The sequence below is a fragment of the Oryx dammah genome, unplaced genomic scaffold (genome assembly GCF_014754425.2).
Source record: "Oryx dammah isolate SB20612 unplaced genomic scaffold, SCBI_Odam_1.1 HiC_scaffold_20, whole genome shotgun sequence".
Taxonomy (NCBI): domain Eukaryota; kingdom Metazoa; phylum Chordata; class Mammalia; order Artiodactyla; family Bovidae; genus Oryx; species Oryx dammah.
In genome coordinates, this window is record NW_024070204.1 from 51,305,708 (window position 1) to 51,328,086 (window position 22,379).

Below are 22,379 nucleotides of genomic sequence, written 5' to 3' on the forward strand. Positions count from 1 at the left end.
TTCTTTGTGACCCTTTGGACTGTAGCCTGCCAGGTTCCTCTGTCCATGGGATTTTCCAAGCAAGAATTACTAGAGGGGGTTGCCATTGTCTCCAGCAGGGGATTTTCCTGACCCAAAGATCGAACCCATGTCTCCTGGCTCAAATACAATAAAATGATTTAAAAAAGAAGAAGGAAGAGAAAGCATTTCCAACAGAAAAATAAAGCCTGAAAAAAAAGAATGTGTGCTTTGTTTCCCCACGTTTTATTTTGCTGTCAGATTGTTCTATAAGGTACCACCTCAGAATAAGTTCCCCCAGTGGAGGCTGAACTCCATCATGCCAGGCAGGTCAATCTGTATTCAATGAATATTAGGCTGATTATCTACTTAGAGCATGATCCTTGTGCCTAGCAATCCTCTTTCTCTCTGAATTTGGATATTTTGTATCTTCTTATCTCCCTGACAGCAGACAGGACAACAGGGAGTTGAAAACAAAGATTAGTTATGCTTCTTTTTTAAAGCAATTTGGCTGAAAAGTTTCATAGGTTGATATATTGAATAAATCAATCCTGTAGACTTTACCATGCCAAAATAATAAATTTTAATTTATTATTGATTAAACAATTAGCCATTCAAAGCTGCTATTTGGCTTATACAGGAAATAATATTGACCTGAAAAAAATTAATACAATTTCCAACCAGACCCAGGGAGTTACTTAGGCACTGAGAAATATCAGTTCTGAGGACTATTAATTTTAAGGAAAACCTCATTTGTGAAGAATCTAAAAGTAAGATTTAAATATAACAGCATCCAGAGCCCACTAGGTAGACACTAAAGTTTAGCAGATAAAGTTATAAATTCTTAATTTCTTCCTCAATTTCTAAAACTTACTTTTCAGTTCATAATTTCAAGTATCTGTCTGATAATAACGTATATATTACTTCATGCCATGGGATCTCTAGAATACATTTATATTGCCTTAGCTTTCCTTTTTATTCTACCTTATATGCCACCAATTAGAGAGCATTAGGACTGGAATTTGAAAGCTTCAAGATATATAACCTACAGCTATTATATATGCTACATCTCTCCATGTATATACATGTATATACTTCATGTACATGTGATCTGATCTGTGGCTCAGATCATGAACTCCTTATTGCCAAATTCAGACTTATATTGAAGAAACTAGGGAAAACCACTAGACCATTCAGGTATGACCTAAATCAAATCCCTTATGACAATACAGTAGAAGTGACAAATATATTCAAGGGATTAGATCTGATAGACAGAATGTCTGAAGAACTATGGACGGAGGTTCATGACATTGTGCAGGAGGAGGGGATCGAGACCATCAGCAAGAAAAAGAAATGCAAAAAGGCAAGATGGTTGTCTGAGGAGGCCTTACAAATAGCTGAGAAAAGAAGAGAAGCAAAAGGCAAAGGAGAAAAGGAAAGATATACCCAACTGAATGCAGAGTTGAATGCTATTCCAAAGAATAGCAAGAAGAGATAAGAAAGCCTTCCTCAGCGATCAACGCAAAGAAATAGAGGAAAACAACAAAATGGGAAAGATTAGAGATCTCTTCAAGAAAATGAGAGATACCAAGGGAACATTTCATGCAAAAATGGGCACCATAAAGGACAGAAATTGTATGGACCTAACAGAAATAGAAGATATTAAGATGAGGTGGCAAAAATACACAGAATAACTACACAAAAAAGATCTTCATGATTCAGATAACCACCATGGTGCGATCACTCACCTAGAGCCAGACATCCTGGAGTGTGAAGTCAAGTGGGCCTTAAGAAGCATCATTATGAAAAAAGCTAGTGGAGGTGATAGAATTCTAGTTGAGCTGTTTCAAATCCTGAAAGATGATGCTGTGAAAGTGCTGCACTCAATATTTCAGCAAATACGGAAAACTCAGCAGCAGCCGCAGGACTGGAAAAGGTCAGTTTTCATTCCAATCCCAAGGAAAGGCAATGCCAAAGAATGTTCGAACTACCACACAATTGCACTCATCTCACACGCTAGCAAAGTAATACTCAAAATTCTCCAAGTCAGGCTTCAACAGTATATGAACCGTGAACTTCCAGATGTTCAAGCTGGATTTAGAAAAAGCAGAGGAACCAGAGATCAAATTGCCAACATCCAGCTGGATCATCGAAAAAGCAAGAGAGTTTCAGATATGCTGAAAACATCTACTTCTGCTTTATTGACAACGCCAAAGTCTTTGACTGTATGGATCACAACAAACTGCGGAAAATTCTGAAAGAGATGGGAATACTAGACCACCACCTGATCTGTCTCTTGAGAAATCTGTATGTACGACAGGAAGTAAGTTAGAACTGGACATGGAACAATAGACAGGTTCCAAATTGGGAAAGGAGTACATCAAGGCCATACATTGTCACTCTGCTTATTTAACTTATATGCAGAGTACAGCATGCAAAATGCTGGGCTAGATGAAGCACAAGCTGGAAGCAAGATTGCTTGGAGAAATATCAGTAACCTCAGATACACAGATGACAGCACCCTATGGCAGAAAGTGAAGAAGAAATAAAAAGCCTCTTGATGAAAGTGAAAGAGAGTGAAAAAGTTGGCTTAAAACTCAACATTCAGAAAACTAAGGTCATGGCATATGGTCCCATCACTTCATGGTAAATAGATGGGGAAACAATGGAAACAGTGACAGACTTTATTTTTTTGGGCTCCAAAATCACTGCAGATGGTGACTGCAGCCGTGAAATTAGAAGATGCTTGCTCCTTGAAAGAAAAGCTATGACATACCTAGGCAGCATGTTAAAAAGCAGAGACATTACTTTGCCAACAAGGTCCATCTAGTCAAAGCTATGGTTTTTCCAGAAATCATGTATGGATGTGAGAGTTGGACATAAAGAAAGCTGAGCACTGAAGAATTGATCTTTTGAACTGTGGTGTTGGAGAAGACTCTTGAGAGTCCCTTGGACTACAAGGAGATCCAACCAGTCCATCCTAAAGAAGATCAGTCCTGAATATTCATTGGAAGGACTGATGCTGAAGCGGAAGCTCCAATACTTTGGCCACCTGATGTGTAGAGAGGACTCATTGGAAAAGACGCTGATACTGAGAAAGATTGAAGATCGGAGAAGGGGATGACGGAAGATGAGATGGTTGGATGGCATCACTGACTCGATGACATGAGTTTGAGTGGACTCTGGGAATTGGTGACAGACGGGATCCTGGCATGCTGCAGTCCATGGGGTCGCAAACAGCTGGATATGACTGAGCGACTGAACTGAACTGACATTTCTCCAGTCATTGCCTAGAAATTAATGATCACATTTTCACATGGTGAAACTGAACCTGAGTCAGCCTGCTTATTGATATCACAGAAGTAAGGCTGATACCATAAATCAACTTATGATGAACATTAGAGGCAGTGATATATGTTACCAGAATCTTGACATTAAAAGAACAATGACAAAGAGGAAAGAGAACAAAAGAAACAACTGCTTAAGTGCATGAATTGAAAAAAGAAATCTGTGGAAAAAACAAGACACATTTACTGTATCTTGATTTATATTGCCTATGTACTAGCGTGTTTAAACAGGTTAAACTGACTTAGGAAACAAAACAACTTTTCCAAGAAATAATTTATGGAAGATAAAAGCTGACAAACACAACACAGGATATATAACTAGAAATAAAACTAGAAGTTGGAAAATTTCAAATAGAATAAAGGATCATATCGGTTTTGCTAACAATGATGATTATTGGGTTGACAAATATGGATAAAATGTAAGAATAAGACCATAGATTTAAGTGAAATATGGGTCAAAGAGAGGGGGGAAGTTCTATTTCTGCACAAAAGGCCAAATTTCTGACAACAGTCACTTATTTCACAGGTATTATTCATCATAAGGAGAAATAAAGTGTGAAAGTCTCACTATTACCTATATTATTCCTGGAAAAACAGGTCACTCAATCAGAAGATCCATCTCCATAAATAAAAAGCATTAGATGACATTGCTATAACTAAGCAATGCTTTATTAAGATTCCGTCATTGAAAACGGAATACTCCATTGCTGAGGATATGGAAAAATGGAACATTGCTTTGGGGATTATATAAATGGTACAATCACTTTGAAAATCTATTTGGGAATATCTAAAAATATACATATAACCTACAACCTGGAAATTCTATTCTTTGGGATATATCCAACTTATGTGTATGAACGCAAACTTACATACACCACACACATATTTGTTTAACAAATGGTATATCCTAAATGTTTAATAGAGTTCACCAGTGGAAACTTCTGGCCTGGAAAGTTCTTTTTTGAAAGGTTTTAACTTGTGAATTCAGTTTCTTTAATAGATAGAGACTATTCAGGTTTATCTACTTACCTTGGGTGAATTTTGGTAGTTTGTGACTTTAAAGAAATCAGTCCGTTTTATCTAAGCTATTGAATTTATGTATGTAGGGTTGTTCATAGTGCTGTATTCACTTACTGTTCTTTTATTATCTGTTGTCTGTAATGATTTGTAGTAAGAGAGTTCTTACAAGCCATTTGCAAGCTGTGCTCAGCAGTGTTCTTTCAGTGAATGAATGTACTCATTTTGTAACACATATACTGAAGTGTTTAATAAGACTTGTACACAAATGTAATGCAAAGAATGAAGTGTTTAAAAATACCTGTAATAAATGTGTTTCTTACAATTGTTGTCCAGTCACTAAGCTGTGTCCAACTCTTGGCAACCCCACAGACTGCAGCATGCCAGGCTTCCCTGGCCTTCCCTATCTCCCAGAGTTTGCTTAAACTCATGTCCATTGAGTTGATGATGCCATCCAACCATTTTATCCTCTGTTGTCCCCTTCTCCTCTTGCGCTCAATATTTCCCAACATCAGGGTCTTTTCCAATGGGTTGCTGTTTTGCATTAGGTGGCCAAAGTATTGGAGCTTCAGCATCAGTCCTTCCAATGAATATTCAGGGTTGATTTGCTTTGAGATTGACCAGTTTGATCGCCTTGCTGTTCAAGGGACTCTCAACAGTCTTCTCCAGCACCACAGTTGGAAAGCATCAATTCTTTGGTGCTCAGCCTTCCTTATGGTCCAACTCTCACATCTGTACATGACTACTGGAATACTAACCTTTGCCAGCAAAGTGATGTCTCTGCTTTTTAATACGCTGTCTAGGTTTGTCATTGGAGAAGGCAATGCCACCCCACTCCAGTACTCTTGCCTGGAAACTCCCATGGAAGGAGGAGCCTGGTAGGCTGTAATCCATGGGATCGCAAAGAGTCAGACACGACTGAGCGACTTCCCTTTCACTTTTCACTTTCATGCATTGGAGAAGGAAATGGCAACCCACTCCAGTGTTCTTGCCTGGAGAATCCCAGGGATGGGGGAGCCTCGTGGGCTGCCGTCTATGTGGTCACACAGAGTCGGACACAACTGAAGCGACTTAGCAGCAGCAGCAGAATGTTCACAGAAGCTCTATTCATGATAGCCTGGAACTGGAATACCCAAGTATCTACCAACAACAGTAATTTGCAGTATATTTACTCAATGCAACATTATGACAATAGGAATGCACAATCTACAACCACACAAAAATGATATGGAGGAGTCTCACTATCTCAGTGGTGAACAAAAGTAGCCAAAACAGAAGAGTTTATACTGTATAATTTCATTCATATAAAGCACAAAACTGGCAAAACAAATCTATGCTCTTAGAAGTTAGGATAGTGGTTATCTTTGGAATTATAGTGACTGGAGATGGCCATGACGGAGTATCCTTGGGAGCTGGTTATATGAGTAAAGTTGGCTCAGCAGCTTTTTTCTTACCCAGTAGCACATTCATACCTATCATATATCAATTAGTGTCTCATATAGTGCTGAGAGTTACATATAAATAACCAAAAAAAATCAGAGGCCCTCCTCTTTTAACTAACACTGGGAAGGCAAGATACTTTTGATAAAAGTCATACACGGCTAACACAAACATTAAGCCTTTTAAGTTCATTCCAAAACACAATATAACGTCTCTCCAGCCAATAACTTCTTCCCCTTTCTTGGCATTTCTACAAGTCAGAGTTTTCTGGTGTTTCCGTTTCTTCAGCTCACATGGATTTCTCTAGCAGGAGAAACCTGATGTTTCATGTCCCTCAGTATCTCAGCCAAAGCTTAGGAAGCCAGCATACACAATTAGAAGTTGTAAGGGTCGTGCTTATCCTCCACAAGGGAAGACAGGGCAAAGCCATGTCCACTCGCAGCAGTACCACTGGCAACAGGCAACCACCTGTGCTCAAGATATTTTGAATTTTATGGCAAAGAGTTCAGGAAAGCTATGGCAGGGAAATATCTAGTCATTTTCTAGGAAACAGTAAGATTATAGAAGTAAAATAGTTGTGTGAGTAATAAAATGTTTTCCTCCTAGTTCATCTGCGATCAGGGTGGTCACACTTTGTGGAACCCACAGATGAGAGCTCTGTGTCAAGTACAACCCAAAGATGGCAGAAGGATTTTGTTATGTTTTTCTCTCCCCTCAAGCGACCACCCTTTCACTAGAGAATGTATTTACGTCATCAAACTACTGTGATTTTTAAACAGGACATCCATCTTCCCTTTGCATCAGAACACTAATCAGATTCAGCTAGTTTTTCATTCTCTATCTATCTAAACATTGCCATATGTGAAAAGAGAAATCTCTGAAAACCAAAGATATTTTATAGAGTTATATCTCTCCTCAAGCCAATCTACTTTGTTATCCTATATAAACATATTCTGCCATTATATTGTGTTATTCATAACAATTTCAGTGGATAATCCACAAATCAATTAAGGACAAGTTAATTGCCAAAAGGGATCGAGCAACAAGCATTAGAAGACTAATATTTACAGGCACCATCCAAAAAATATATGTGCTAGAGAAAAGATTGGTCTGGCTAGCTCTCCTTCTAATCCAAGATTTTACATCTGTATGATTAATTTTGAAAATCGAAAATTCATCACATAATTACTCTTAGCTTATTGCATCCATGTTTCAGACAGGAATGTGGACATGTGACATGGAACAGACACATCAAAAAAATGTATTACTATATGACACACTACTGCCACTAATGGTTTTTAAGTTCACTTATTTTTAGTTGGAGGATAATTACTTTACGATACTGTGTTGGTTTCTGCCATACATCAACATGAATTAGCCATAGGTATACATATGTCCCCTCCCTCTTGAATCTCTCTCCCACCTCCTATCCCATCTCACCCGTCTTAGTTGTCACAGAGTACCGGATCGAAGCTCCCTGTCACACAGCAAATTCCCACTGGCTATCTATTTCACATGTGCTAATATATATGTTTCAATGCTACTACTGCTATTAACTAACTTACTTTCTGTATTTTGCTTCAGTGTTTTCTATCTTCTGAGGCTTCAGTGTTTTCTATCTTCTGAGGATTAGGTGAAAAAATGCAATTCAAAATACACTGTATCCACTCAGCCACATTCTGTCTTTTGATTGGGCATTTAGTGCATTTACATTTAAAGTGGTTGCTGAATATATGTTCTTATTGCACTTTGTTAATTGTTTTCGGATTATTTTTGTGGGCTTTTTTCTTTGTTGTTGTTGTTCCTTTCTTCTTTTGTTCTCTTCTCTTCTGATTTGATGACTATCTTTATTGTTATGTTTGGATTCCTTACGTGTGTGTGTGTGTGTGTATCTAGTATAGGTTCTTGGATCATATAAACTGCCTCTTCTCTTCCATCTCCTCCTTATATTTCCTTATATGTTTTACAATAAAGGTGAAGCCAAGGCAAACTCACTCAAGAGACTGGAGTCTTATCTGATCAAGAACACAGTCAGTAATGTGGTCCGCACCCATATAGCTTCATCTACTTGGTGCAATCTGAATTACACCTTGTCTGCCTAGGACTGCAAATGCACCCATGGATGTATGGTTTCCCCAAGCAGAATCTCCCATCCCAATCCCTATTTTATTTTATTGCTTATTTTCTGCCTTCCTCCATTAGAAAATAAGCTTTATGAGAGCAAAGATCCACCCACTTTCCGTGTCACTGTGTCTCTAATACAAGGTAAGTATTTTTAAGTGGCTAACAAAGCATCAGCATAGAGCTGTGCTAGAACCCATATGTGGGCTCAGTCACTCACTCGGGTCTGACTCTTTGCAGCTCCTGATTTGTAGCCCATCAAGCTCCTCTGTCCATGGAATTTTCCAGGCAAGAATACTGGAGTCGGTTGCCATTTCCTTCTCCAGAGAACCATCCATACTATTTGGCAAAAGCAAACTGTTAAATTTTCAGAAATATTTCTAAGTTGGTTGTTATATCTAATGACTATTAAAAATTAAATTATATAAACTTACAATTAAAAAATTATGTTGAAAAGAATGGTATTACATATTCAAAATTCATCACTTAATAATCAGACTACATTTTATGATTATCTACATTCCTGATGTCATGCCTGTGTATTGCACCTATATGTACAATTTGGCATCTCCTGTCAATGCCATACTTAGTGACCTCTGTGAAATGGAGGTGGGAGAATTTTTGCCATGGAAATCATCAAATACTACAAACAGGCTTTTCTGGTGTTTCCACAGAGAGCTGGTTGTTAACATTTACCAGCATGCCACTGACCAGGCTTATCAACGGCACTGGACAATCAGCTTCTGAATGAACGTATTCATATTTTATCCGAATTCTGATTGCATTCGAGTGCTTTATTCATGTTCACATTAGTTCTTATAGAGTGTGTTCCTTTAGCCCAACACAAAGCTTCTTCTATTTTTCCGGTTCATTCCCAAGGCTTCTTTTTGGAATGTAGTATGCACACTTGTTGCTCTTGGAATGTCCATCTTTTGCATTAGATTGATTTCAGCTACTCAACAGCTACAAAGGCCTTCAAGCTTTTCAATGTTGGGTGATAGGTTTGAGCAGATGAACTCCAGGGTCTCTTCAGCTTTGACCCTCTGTTCCATGATACAGGAATGCCCCTACTCTTGTCAGGGGTCTAAAAACATTGGCAAATTGGCTCATTCATTCAGCACATATACATCAAGCATTTATTATATGCCATACATCCTTCTGGGTACTGGTAATACAGAGGTGGAAGAAAGACAAAAATTGCTGCCATATGGAGCTTAAATTTTGGCATGGATTAACAAATATTAATTTACTGTTGTCTACATGCCAGGCATGACCTCTGACTAACACACAATCTTCATAACCCTCCCATTTAAAGATGAAGAAACTAAGGCAAACTGGAGAGAAATAGCTTGACTAATGTCTCAGAGCTATGAAGATTTTGACATTCCAACCTCAACAATGTGACTGAACAGCCAACCACTCTCAACCTGTCTCCCCACCGTATCTTATCAAGGTGAGGCTGTTTTTCTATGTTTGCTTATAACATAATTGTTTATAGATGAGCTGTTTTGTGCTATTCTATAACCAAGAGCAGTTCCAATGTTAATGAAGTAATTTACAGAAGAAGCATCAAAGAATGGATGAAACAGTAAGGGAAATATAGAAAATGCTATTAAAGAGGAGGGAGGCATGTACCTACCAGGAGAAGGCAATGGCATCCCACTCCAGTACTCTTGCCTGGAAAATCCCATGGACAGAGGAGCCTGGTAGGCTGCAGTCCATGGGGTCGCTAAGAATCAGACACAGCTAACCGACTTTACTTTCACTTTTTACTTTCATGCACTGGAGAAGGAAATGGCAACTACTCCAGTGTTCTTGCTTGGAGAATCCCAGGGACGGGGGAGCCTGGTGGGCTGCCGTCTATGGGGTCGCACAGAGTATGACACAACTGAAGCAACTTAGCAGCAGCAGCAGCAGGCATGTACCTATTCCATGTAAAGGCTTTTTGAACCAGACACTTGTATTTTCCATTTATAGACAGGGAACCTACTAAAGGAGGTCAAGCAATTACCCAGTTAAGAAAGCAGCAGAGAGGCTTTGCTCGTGGCTCAGTGGTAAAGAATCCACTTGCCAAAGCAAGAGACACAGTTTGACTCTGGTCCAGAAAGATCCCACATGCTGCAAAGCCACTAAGCCTGGGAGCCATAACCATTGAGCCTGAGCTCTAGAGCTTGGAAGCTGCAAGTACTGAGCCCATGTCCCACAGCTGTTGAAGCCCACATGCCCTAGAGTCCCTGCTCTGCAACAAGAGAAAGCACTGCAATGAGAAAGCCCACACACTGCAACTAGAGAGTAACCCCTGCTCTCTAGTAACTAGAGTAACTAGAGAAAAGTCTGTGCACCATTGAGGACAAAGCATAGCCAATAAATAAATAAATAAAATTATTAAAAAAGAAAGCAGCAAAACTGGCATTCAAGTATGGTCTATTTGGCTCTGAAGCTAGAGTCTCCCTCCCATAACACCTGCCCCCACCCCCACCTTTCACAATGTGCAATGGTTGTTAAACATGTTGTTATTATCATAATGACTGTAATGTTGCCTATAAAGAAACCATTTCACTCATGTTCATTAAGCTAATATTACTCACAATTTGGAACATCATTAAGAATGCCATTCAATATGCAAGACAATGCCAGTGGAATAAACAGGAATGATGCAGATGAAGTTGACCTGTGTAGCTCAGAGAATCTTTTGGCTTCTCTGAACAGCTGGCCAAGGAGCAACATGCTGGCAGTAAAATATAACCACAGGACCAACGTTTTTGGCCACATGAAATGAGCCAAAAACCAGATGAAGCAAAAACCCAGGAAGAGGACAGAAGCACATAAATTCACTGATAAGTTTCCTTTTTTCATTCATAAGAAACATATATCGTGATGCTTCTGCTTAATATTACTTTAAGCCAATCTCAATTAGGTTAGAAGACTGTTAAGATATTATTTGATAACTTTATATTTTGGTCAATCATTATACCCTGTTCTATACCAAATTACAAGGTATTCTTTAGAGGAAGGCTCTGAGTTCAGTCAATGAGACTGGTTAAGTCTATCAGAATGTCACCTCTTATTACGGAACTTCTGTGTGGCAATGAGAAGATCTGATCAAGAAATGGGAAGTGAGAAAGTGACTAGAAGTCAAGCCTCTAGGACAGGGTTCAAACTTGGGCATGTTCCCTAACTCTCTCTGCCTAGTTTAATCATCTGCATGGTAATACAATGCAAGTCCTCCTTGTGGGGTTGTTCTGTAGGATGAAATAAGATAATGTATTTGGAGAGTGCTGGAAACTGTCTGGCACATACTAAACCCCCAATACAATTTAGATCTTATTATTATTACTCTGGACTTCTGATGACATGTGGGTTGTATAGCCACTGATCTCTAAACCTCCAATTTTCCTCTCATTTGGTGGTAATTATACCCCTACTCTTCAGTTCAGTTCAGTTGCTCAGTCATGTCTGACTCTTTGCAACCCCATGGACTGCAGCAGGCCAGTCTTCCCTGTCCTTCACCAGCTCCTGGAGTTCACTCAAACTCATGTCCATTGAGTCAGCAATGCCATCCAGCCATCTCATCCTCTGTCGTCCCCTTCTCCTCCTGCCCCCAATCCTTCCCAGCATCAGAGTCTTTTCCAATGAGTCAACTCTTCACATGAGGTGGCCAAAGTACTGGAGTTTCAGTTTTAGCATCAGTCCTTCCAAAGAACACCCAAGACTGATCTCTTTCAGAATGGACTGGTTGGATCTCCTTGCAGTCCAAGGGACTCTCAAGAGTCTTCTCCAACACCACAGTTCAAAAGCATCAATTCTTCAGTGCTCAGCTGTCTTCACAGTCCAACTCTCACATCCATACATGACCACTGGAAAAACCATAGCCTTGACTAGATGGACCTTTGTTGGCAAAGTAATGTCTCTGCCTAGTGAGCAAACTGAGGTTTAATTTGACAGCATCAGTTTTGGTAGGAACAAAGAGTAGCTAAGAGACCATATTCTCCAGCGGGCCCTGCATATATGTTCTACCAAAAAAACCCCTCCAGATCAAAGTTGCAGATTTGAATATAACTTTCCAAGATGAGCAGAGGAGGTGATTTAGTTATTTAGGGTTGTTTGTTTCAGCCAACAGTCAATGATATATCTCATGACGTCTATTAGTGTGAGGGGCAGGAAAACCAGAACTTACTTTGTTCTAGTCTGTGGGAGGTTAGTGAAATCACCTCTGCCCTGTACTACTAGGCAGCTTTGATTGTGGTCTCTTCTATTGGTACAGCATCCACCCATAGGCACCTCATAAAAAATGTTCTTTTTAACATTCCTTTTTGAAAAGACAAAGTTCTGTGATTTGTTCAGATTGGAAGACAAGACCATCTCTAGAAGAGTAACTTTCTAGGAAAAGAGAAACTTTCAAGTTTCTGTGAATGTTACTATAATTTTAAACAATAACATTTTTTACAAACAAAAGGTCCCAGAGTTCCCTTGGGGAATTGTCAGAGTCCTCCAACCTGTTAAGTTCTAGCTCCTTGTTCTTTCTTGGCTTCCAAGATAATTTTCTTCCCAGTTTTTGAGGTACTACCTTTAAACATGAGTCCACTCACTGATACTACTTTCTCAAATCTAACGGAAGCACATCATTCCCCCCTCTCTCTCTCCTCTACAGCAGACATGAGAGGTGTGGCTCCCATTCTAGGGCCACAGAGGAAAGTCAGTCTCTTTAGAATGTAATCCTCTTTTTCTGTCTCTCTCTTTTTCTGCATCAAATCAAATTTAGCTTAATAAGTTATATGTTAATTATATCTGGCTTTCTCTAAAAGTATACTTTATCCACAAAAGGCAAGAACTCATCACTGTTGAAAAACAACTTTCAAATCGACTTTAAACACTGTAGTACTGCCCAAGGTTGTGCTTCGCAGGGATCAACACTCATCAAATACATATGATTTGTGGTTACTTTAAAAAATCAGACTGTTTACGGACCTGGCTTTCCTTCAGCCTGAATGCCACAGGAGAGTGAAAACAATACCAGAGAGAAATATTCCAGCTTAACATTAGAGTGTTACCAGTGCCAAGCATAATATCCATTCCATCTTTCAAAGAAAAAAAAAAAAAAACACTCTACTAGACACATGTGAGAATTTTACAGAATATCAAATTACATTTATTAAACAAAAAATACTTGTAAACGAGAAATTCAACGAAGAAATCTTGGCTAATGACTCATTATGTCAGTTGCTTCAACAGTAGAATTATATCTAAAGCCTCTCAAAGGTCAAGACAAGTTTAAATTACTTCCCTGCTTTAAAGATCTCATAGATTAAAAAAGAAATGAAGAAATACAAAAGCTCGGTTGCAAAACTGGGGTGTATTTTAAATGTTTACATCGAATAGCTTAATACATTTGACTCCAGGGATGCTATGCCATGAAACTGTCATTCAGGAGATAAACGTAGAATTTAAATGTGTGGGTGTATGTCTATGTGTGTATGAGTGTGCATGCACATATACACAAATACTGACTCGTGCATTTGAGTTGATGTGGTCTGATAAATGTTTAAAGCTATACAATAAACATTTTCCCCACTGTTGTCAGTACACTGCTGTGACTGAATGTATACTCTTGTTTTTAGTACTAAGAGATCTCCGAAAATGTGAGGTCAGAGGGTCCAAATGCTGTCTTAGCTTTTTAACTTTCCATTGAACTCTTGGCCTGTGATAGGTCCTGATCATATCCGCAAGTTGATTTTTCACATAGATATTACTCAACTAAGAGAGTGTATGTAGCAAGATGTTTCACCAAATATGCATTAATGGTATTCCCCCTGCATAGAAAGGAGCCTCTGAACTCAAGGAAATTTTAGTCCAAATGGATAGAGAAAATAGGACCCACAGAACAGTGAAGAGAGTATATATAAACCATTAATTATGATTTGGTAAATTAACAATCAAATTAAAAGCAAATGAATGAGCAACAGAATCTCTCCTTAATGCCTTTTCAGGATGTCATTCTCACCTCTTAAACTTGTTATGAAAGAAGGTTAGAACTACAAACTCAGGGCATTTAAATATACAGAAAACTCATCCTTAGACATACCAGTGCTTGTTCTATTTGGGAAAGGATAAAACTGACAAGAAAAATGAAAATATCTTTGGCAGACCAAGAAGGCAAGTTTCATAATATATCTGCAGATCACACAGTAGAGTTTAACCTCTGCATTTCTCAAGATTTCTGAAATTCTTTAGACAAACATGCTATTTCTTTTACCCTACCCAGCAGTTAGATATGCATGATATTTGGAAACTTGTTATCAGATTTCAACGGTAAGGAGTTTCTAGAAGCCACCATCTATTGGAAATATGCACAGTATTGCTTACAAATCTTAAATAAGCATACAACTTAGCACATAAGAAGCATGAGATGTAAATAATAAGCATGAGAAGTGAATTCAGTAGAATGTAAAGCATATAGTGGGCATATAATTTCTAACTTTGAATCATTCTTAACTGTAACAAATTAACATGATTAATAAAAATAAATGATGTTTATTCTGTTTTGAAGTAGAAGTACTACTGGCAGTACATCTAGAAGTAAGGAAGTACTACTTAAACCTTTAACTTCCATCTTTTATTTATCCCTTGTCAAAGTTTGCTTATTCTTTGTTACTAGGGAAGATTATAATTTGAGTCTTTTTGATTTCATAGTTCCCTAAAAAATTCCAAGGACACTATCTTTAATACTGCCTAAAACAAATAAATAATTCTTGTAGATTATTTTAATCCAAACTTTGAATGTGTTTATACAAGCAAATCCAAACACATTTGAATCCAAATTTAATGCATAATTCTAAACAGGCCTGGTGGTTTCCAGATATGTTACATTTTGTCTAAAGAAATTCTTGAAATTTTGCTTATGATTTCACCTCTATTTGCTACTGGTGAAATAGCTTGCAATGCTACAGACTAACCAATCAGAACCAAAAAAAATGTGTAAAGGGTCAATCTTTTCTTTGTAAATATCTAGAATACTGAAGCAAAAAAGAAATCAAAGATTTTTCTCAATGTCTTCTTTTTCTTTCCAAATTCTTTGGTTAAAATAAGCTTAACTTGGATGCAAAGCAAAGGTATCACTAACAATTTATTTATGTCTTGAGGTCAAGATTTTTCATATATTTCTACAGAAATCTTTGGACATAATAGATTAAGAACATATTCCCTTCTATTTCGTGGTATCTAATTCCCCTTGGCAAAATTAAAACTCTGAACTACTATCTCGATCATAGAGATCATTTCTACTTTTCCATGTGTATAGGACCTGAAACACTTATATATACACAGAAATGTTTTGTTGTTGTTTGTTTGCTTCTTGAACCAAACAAGAACCCATCCCTGCTATTTCAAGGGTTAAGCAAAAGTTAGTACGACAGAATCTGGCTATGTTACGTCCATTAAGTGGGCTAACATACTTGTTTTCCAGATGCCAGCCACGGGGATGCTTTTCTAAGTTTACCATTGAACTCTCAAAATCAGCTTTTAGAGTTAGTCGATTTCCTTCTGCTTCTGGGGTTCCCAAAATACCCTCGGCTCTGTTAAGGTTCTCATCTGCACAGTTCCTATTCTGTATACTGCCCATTTATCCCGCCAATTGAAGGCAATCTAGGAACAGAAGTTAAATAGATCAATACAGGGCACGAGACTCCTTTGCAGGGGGCCTAGGGCGATGGGGGCTGATGAAGAAAAGCCATCCCAGCCACAAAAAGGAAAGAACAATACCTGTAAGACTTTGAGAATCGTGATCTTGACTTGACTCTTGTGGATAGTGCTGGCACTGAGGCTCCCCGAGGGTCCCACACAAAAGCCATGTGTGAAGGATGTGCCGGGGTTGCTGGAGACAGAGGCAAGTCAGAGTGGGTGCAGAGCCCTGGGGCAGGGGGGCCCCTGGAGGGGCAGTAGGCACTTGTGGCCAAGGGCGGGCATTTCCTCTGAGCCTGCTCTGGGCTGCCAGCGAGGTGGCGGGTGGCTGAAGCACAGCTAGAAGAGACGGCCGGGACTTCCTGCCTCATGACACTTGCCCTTTGCGACACAGCTTGCTTCACTCCGACTTTATCTCATTAATAACGTGAGAAACGCTTCCTTGCAAATTTGTTTTTAAATATAGCCCTGATTAAACAGCACAGTCACATGCCACTCCTGGAAAGCACCACACACACACACACACACACACACACACACTCACACACACACACACACACACACTCACACACACACACACACACACTCACACACACACACACACTCACACACACACACACACACACACACTCACACACACACACACACACTCACTGTGAAAGGCATGACTGAAGTGGGTAAACCTTTATATCAAGTGTGAAGTTTAGGGGGAAAAAAAAAAGGAAACAGAAGGCCTTTTTTTTTTTTTTTTTAAGTAAATACATGCCCATGACTGGGAAATTCGACATAGACTTACTAATTTTCACACAACTAGCTGCCAAATGTCATGTTTGTTATTTCAACTTCTCTTAGAAACAGGGATGAACAGTTATTAGTAAACCTTCCACAAGGATTTAACAGTCTCTAAATACCAGGGCCTCCCTGCAAGTCAGCTTGAGAAAAAAACAGGCAGATCACTTTCAACACTTTTGGCAGCTTTTCCCTCAAGGAGATACTGCGTCACCTTGGAGAGTGAACTGTAACGCGTGACTTTGACGGTAACAAAGATCAATTTTCTTCTTCATTTTCTGTTCCCTAGAAACATTTCTTAACTCTATGATAAGTCCCTTAAAACAATCTTCTTTCAAATTAAACAAATGATGAAAAGCCACACAGAGCCCTTCACACATTTTACGAGTCCAACACATCTCGCAGAGGCATCTATTTCAAGACAGTGTGCCCCAGGAGTCACAGGAACCCGATGCCATCACGGGCCCTTACCACCAAGTGCTATTTAACGTTAACAATGCTGCGTAATTCCATCAGTCCCTGTCTAAACACTGCCCTGCTGGTGACCTCAACTGTAAACCAAGGCAGAACTCCACTTCTCCAGGATAAGATTAGAGAGGTTTGGAATGCCCAGCAGTGATTTAACCCCCTCTGGACTGGGCAAAACTGACCAACAGCTGTGTTTGGTGATCATCACCACTTGGGCCAAATTTTGAGACCCCCCTTAGAGCCCAATCTATCTCATATACCTAAGGGGTCCAAAGTATTCTCACAGTTTTGGTAAAAGCTCAAGTCGGTCAACATGACGCTTATTTTCACGATGGCATCCGGCACATCAGGGTTCCTGAGAACACAGGTTTCAAATCAGCCTTGGGGATGAGTAATAGAACAGGCTTCTATGGTTTCACCTCTTTGTTATCTGACAGATGGGTTAAAAGAGTGGGTGAGTGATAGCTGACTGAACAGCAGCGACCTCAGAGGAGCCAAGAGTTCAAAAACAAACATATTCTCTCTGAAATCAGCTAGCAGGATTTTAATACTTCACTAGCTACATCTTTTTTGCTTTTGTATTTGGATCCTCATTTCACAAGAGCAATATGGGTGGTCATCTTGGTGGTAGTCTTTGAAAGGACTGAGAAGGAGCCCATACTTACACCAGTCTGCATTTCTCGGTGTGTTAAATTCCACTATCAGCACTTCACTCCATTATTCTATTAAATTTCCATGTCAGGAAAGCTCTTGAGAAATGCAAACATTTCTGGCAGAGTTGACACAGAGCTGAACAACTTAATCTGTAGTGGAATGGCTTCATCCGAGACTGAAGCCAGACAGTGGAAAAAAAAAAATTGGAGTCTGGGTGAGAGGGGTGGATGTCGCTGAAAACTGGTAGGGAGTGGAATAGCATGAAGGGAGAGAGGAGGGTAGACCAAGAACAAGCAAGAGAACAGGAGGGAAGGTACTGGCAAAGATTTACTTCTGCACTTTCCATTAAATACAAAGGTCTCATTTTATTCAGTGGCATTTCAAATTTTGTAGATCAAAAAGTGTTACCGGTTTTTAACAATGAAAGCTGCAGTCCATAAACACAACATTGGGGGCAGAAAAATATCATTTTCATTGTTATTCCAAATGCATTTGTCATGGAAAGATGGACCCTATCTTCCTATTCAGGCTAAAGCCAGCAACAGGTAGGTATTTTGAGTAAAACTTGTTTTTGTCCACTCTAATTTACTTTTGAAAAGAATGTTCTGTTAATTGATATCTACTTGATAAAATATAACAGGATAATAATAATGTACGATGAAGGTATTACAGAATGTCTACGTTTTTCTGAAAGAAATGTATATTGAAGAGATACAAAGTTGTCTTTTTCATTATCACCCAAAGATTTTTTTCCTTCCTCCGCTTCTCGAAAGCAGACATCTGGAAAAGTTAAACACAATCGAAACAACAGAACTATGAATGTGAAATGATGACCAGGAAAATGGAAACTTGGATCCTTTTTTTCCTAATGCGAAATTAGATGAAGTTATAAGAAGTATCTGCCAGTGTTAATGCTATTTTTGTCCTTAAATAATTACTCAAACACCTCTAATTTCTCCTGTATAGCTAGGCATAATCTCTGTTAGGTGACCAGGTCTCAGCAAAGTCACAGAAATACAGTTTACTTCTGAGATTAATAATGAACAAAGTTAATTTTAACTTTGATTTTAACGCTTTAAGTATAACCGTTAATATCATTTTCTGGGACTAGCTAGTACTTCACAAAACTTCACAAACATGAGAATTTAGGCAATCAGAAACAACATAAAGGTTAAATAAGATATTTGTTAGGATGAATGTTTGCTGTCATTTATCTTTCAAGCAGCTGTTTTCCCTGGAGAAGGCAATGGCACCCCACTCCAGTATTCTTGCCTGGACAATCTCATGGTCAGAGGAGCCTGGTAGGCTACAGTCCATGGAGTCACAAAGAGTCAGATACGACTGAGTGACTTCACTCACTCACAGCTGTTTATAAATTTCCCTTCTGGTGTACTAAATGGTAGAGAAAGAAATAAAATAGAAATCTTTTGAACATTTTAATTTCTGTCCTATTAGTAAGCATTTATTTTCCACAAGTTTCAGGAAAAGCATGATTGAATGTCAAGGAGAAATGTTTCATCTCTAAGACAAACTCTTCTTTTGCAAGTTGGAAATTAAACTTATATCCCAGGGAAAACCAGATTCTTTAAATTTTGCTTTCACCCAGTTGTTATTCACTTCATTCTTAACCTCCCTAAAATCTCAAGAAAATGCCCATCTCCTGCCAATAATGTAGATTTTATGTTTTGCAGAGCTCTAAATAAGGAATCTTTGCCCCTTGAACATTTCTGCAATTTTGGTTCCAAGATTCCATATGTTAAAATGGCAAATTTAAGGTTTGATGTTTGATACAAATTTAGAATTTCCTTTATAGGAGATAGCTTGTTGTTGCTTCTTTGTCGCTAAGTCGGGTGCCACTCTTTTGTGACCCCATAGACTACAGCCTACTAAACTCTTTTGTCCATGGGATTTCCCAGGTAAGAATACTGAACAGGTTGCCATTTCCTTCTCTAGGGGATCTTCCTGACCCAGGGATTGAACTTGCATCTCCTGCATTGGCAGGCAGATTCTTCACTGCTGAGTCACCAGGGAAGCCCATAGGAGATAGTTACTAGGAATCAATTTTGAAAATCCTAAATTTAATAGTAGGAGAATTTAAATATAATCACATAGCACTTATTTACACACCAAGTCACTATTGGAGAGGTGGAAGGGGAAGGTTTAAGCTAAACTTCAGAGACACCAAGAGTTAGTTACATTAGTGGGGTTGTATGATGTTGAAATACACTGCCTCAGGAAACCAGAGCAGACAGAGATATGGGTTCAAGATAATGCCGTATTTTGAAACAGTTGCTGGTTGCAGACTCAAAGGAAGCAGAGTTTAATGTGGAAGCAAACAGCTTCATTTTCATGTTATCATTTATCTCTGATAATAGTTTCATTATAACAATTCTATTTTCAGGGTGATCTGTTGCAAAAGAGTATGCAGAAAGGAAATTTAACAACTGGACTGAACACGCTTCTAAAAACCTATTCATTCAGTATAAGTAATTTTGGTTTAAATAAGGTTTCTTATTACATTAATACACTATCATGATCAACTACAAATTATTATTCCAAATGAAAATGCTGAAAAATTATACTAACATTTTCTTTGAATTGCTTTCAAATAGTCATTCTAACTCTTATATGTGTCTAGTTGATTCAGAGGTCAACCATTCCATGTTCTGAAAGTAAGGAAACTGTTCTGAAACTCTTTTTATGAGCTATAATACAGTGGAGTGCTAACAGAATTGAGGGTAGCCCATAGTCTTAAGCATATTAAGAAAGCATATTCTACATCTGAAGCAGCTTCAGATGTACCCTTTATTCATATATGTTCCAGGACACAAGTGAAAATAAAATGTAGTTAAATAGCTAAAATTATTATGAATTAATTTTGTTAAAGAAGTTTTTAAAGCTTTAAAAATATGTATAGTTGATTTACAATGTTTTGCTAGTTTTAGTTATACATATGCATGCTAATTCGCTTCAGTCGTGTCCGACTCTGTGCAACCCCATAGACGGCAGCCCACCAGGCTCCCCCATCCCTGGGATTCTTTAGGCAAGAACACTGGAGTGGGTTGCCATTTCCTTCTCCAATGCATGAAAGTGAAAAGTCAAAGTGAAGTCACTCAGCCATGTCCCACTCTTTGCGACCTCATGGCCTGCAGCCAACCAGGCTCCTCCATCCATGGGATTTTCCAGGCAAGAGTACTGGAGTGGGGTGCCATTGCCTTTTCCATACATATGCATACATCCTTTTAAAATACTTCTTTCCATTATGATTTATCACAGGATACTGAATATAGTTCCCTGTGCTATGCAGTAGGACCTTGTTTATCTACTCTCTGTTTAATAGTTTTCTTTCACTAAGCTCAAACTCTCATCCATGCTCCCCTCATCCCTCCTCCCCCTTGGCAGTCACCAGCCTGTTTTCTAAGCTTGTGAGTTTGTTTCTGTTTTGTAGATGGGTCCATTTGTGCCATACTTTAGATCCCACATATGAGTGATATCATATGATACTTTTCTTTGTCTGTCTGACTTATTCCACTCAGTAGGATAATCACTAGGTCCATCCACGTTGCTGCAAACCGCATTATTTCATTCTTTCTTGTGGCTGAGTAGTAGTCCATCGTATATGTGTATCACATCTTCTTTGTCCATTCATCTGTCAATGGACATTCAGTTTGTCTCCATGTCTTAGCTATTGTGAATAGTGCTGTTGTGAATATAGGGGTGCGTGTATCTTTTTGAATTATAGCTTTGTCTGGATATATGCCCAGGAGTGAGATTACTGGAGCATATGGTGATTCTATTTTTAGTTTTTTGAGGACCCTCCAAATTGTTTCCCATAGTGGCTGCACCAACTTATATTCCCACCAACAGTATAGGAGAGTTTCCTTTTTCTCCAGACACTCTCTAGAACTTGCCATTTGAAAATAGCTAAAATTGTTAAGAGATAGAATAAAATAAATGGCAAGATGCATGATTGAATATAAAATAAAGATAAGACTAAATTTTGAATCAAAATACTTTGTTAAACCCTCAAGTTTTCTATCTACATATTTTAGGAATGTTCTATCAATTTGGAAGATAATTTGGTCAAGCCCTTTCTATATAATGAGGCTCTGAGTTGTTTCTAAACACTTGGGTAAATGGGGGGTGAGAGGAAAAAATAGGGAGGAAGAAATAAGAGGGAAGGGAAAGACGTTTTATGTTTCTTAAGTGCCTAGTAAGTAACTAACAAAGTCTTAGAAGGGTTTTTGTTTTTTTTTTTAAGTAGTTAACAGGAAATACTTCTAAAGTCAAATGCTTCAAAAATTTGAAATTAATATAGGCTAATCACTTGAAATAAAGAACTAAGCATTATGTTTTTAAATGTGTGCAAATTCTTCTGGGGCCAGTAAGTGTTTGTCTAAATTTCTGTATATGACAATTCTAAGAGTCAGAAAATTTTTCTTTTCAGTATTGTACTCCTGATTGCAGACTGAAAAAAAAAAAAAAAAAGCCCTGCTTAGTTATTGACAGGTGAGTGCAAGGGTGGATACAGAACTTCAATCTTGAAAGTCACTTTCTCCAGGAAGACTTCCCTGCTTTCCCAGACTAAGGGATGTCTCCACAGCACTTCCTGCACTTCCTCTTTGTCCCCATCAGCCCATCTGTAATTACTTTTTCAATGACTGGCTTCCCTGACCGACCCAAACATCATGAGGACATCAACTCTGCTTTCCTACTGCATCCCTAGTGTATAGAAAAATAAACAAGTGGCAATAATTCTGTTTAATGAATAGGTAAATCAATCATCTCAGGACTTCTTGAAAATAAGACGCATCACCTATATTATATTCTTTTGCGAAGAGTTGACTCATTGGAAAAGACTCTGATGCT

The 22,379-nt window shown here is 38.5% G+C and overlaps 1 protein-coding gene across 1 annotated transcript in view; it reads right to left on the reverse strand.

Moving 5' to 3' along the window:
• The window catches only part of PDE4D (phosphodiesterase 4D), a 377,805-nt gene extending 361,640 nt beyond the window's left edge, over nucleotides 1-16,165 (reverse strand). The window contains exon 1 of the mRNA XM_040262566.1: nucleotides 15,681-16,165. Within this exon, the coding sequence (XP_040118500.1) occupies nucleotides 15,681-15,970 (290 nt within the window). The 5' untranslated portion in view covers nucleotides 15,971-16,165. The remainder of the gene's footprint in view (nucleotides 1-15,680) is intronic.
• Nucleotides 16,166-22,379: the final 6,214 nt, after the last annotated feature.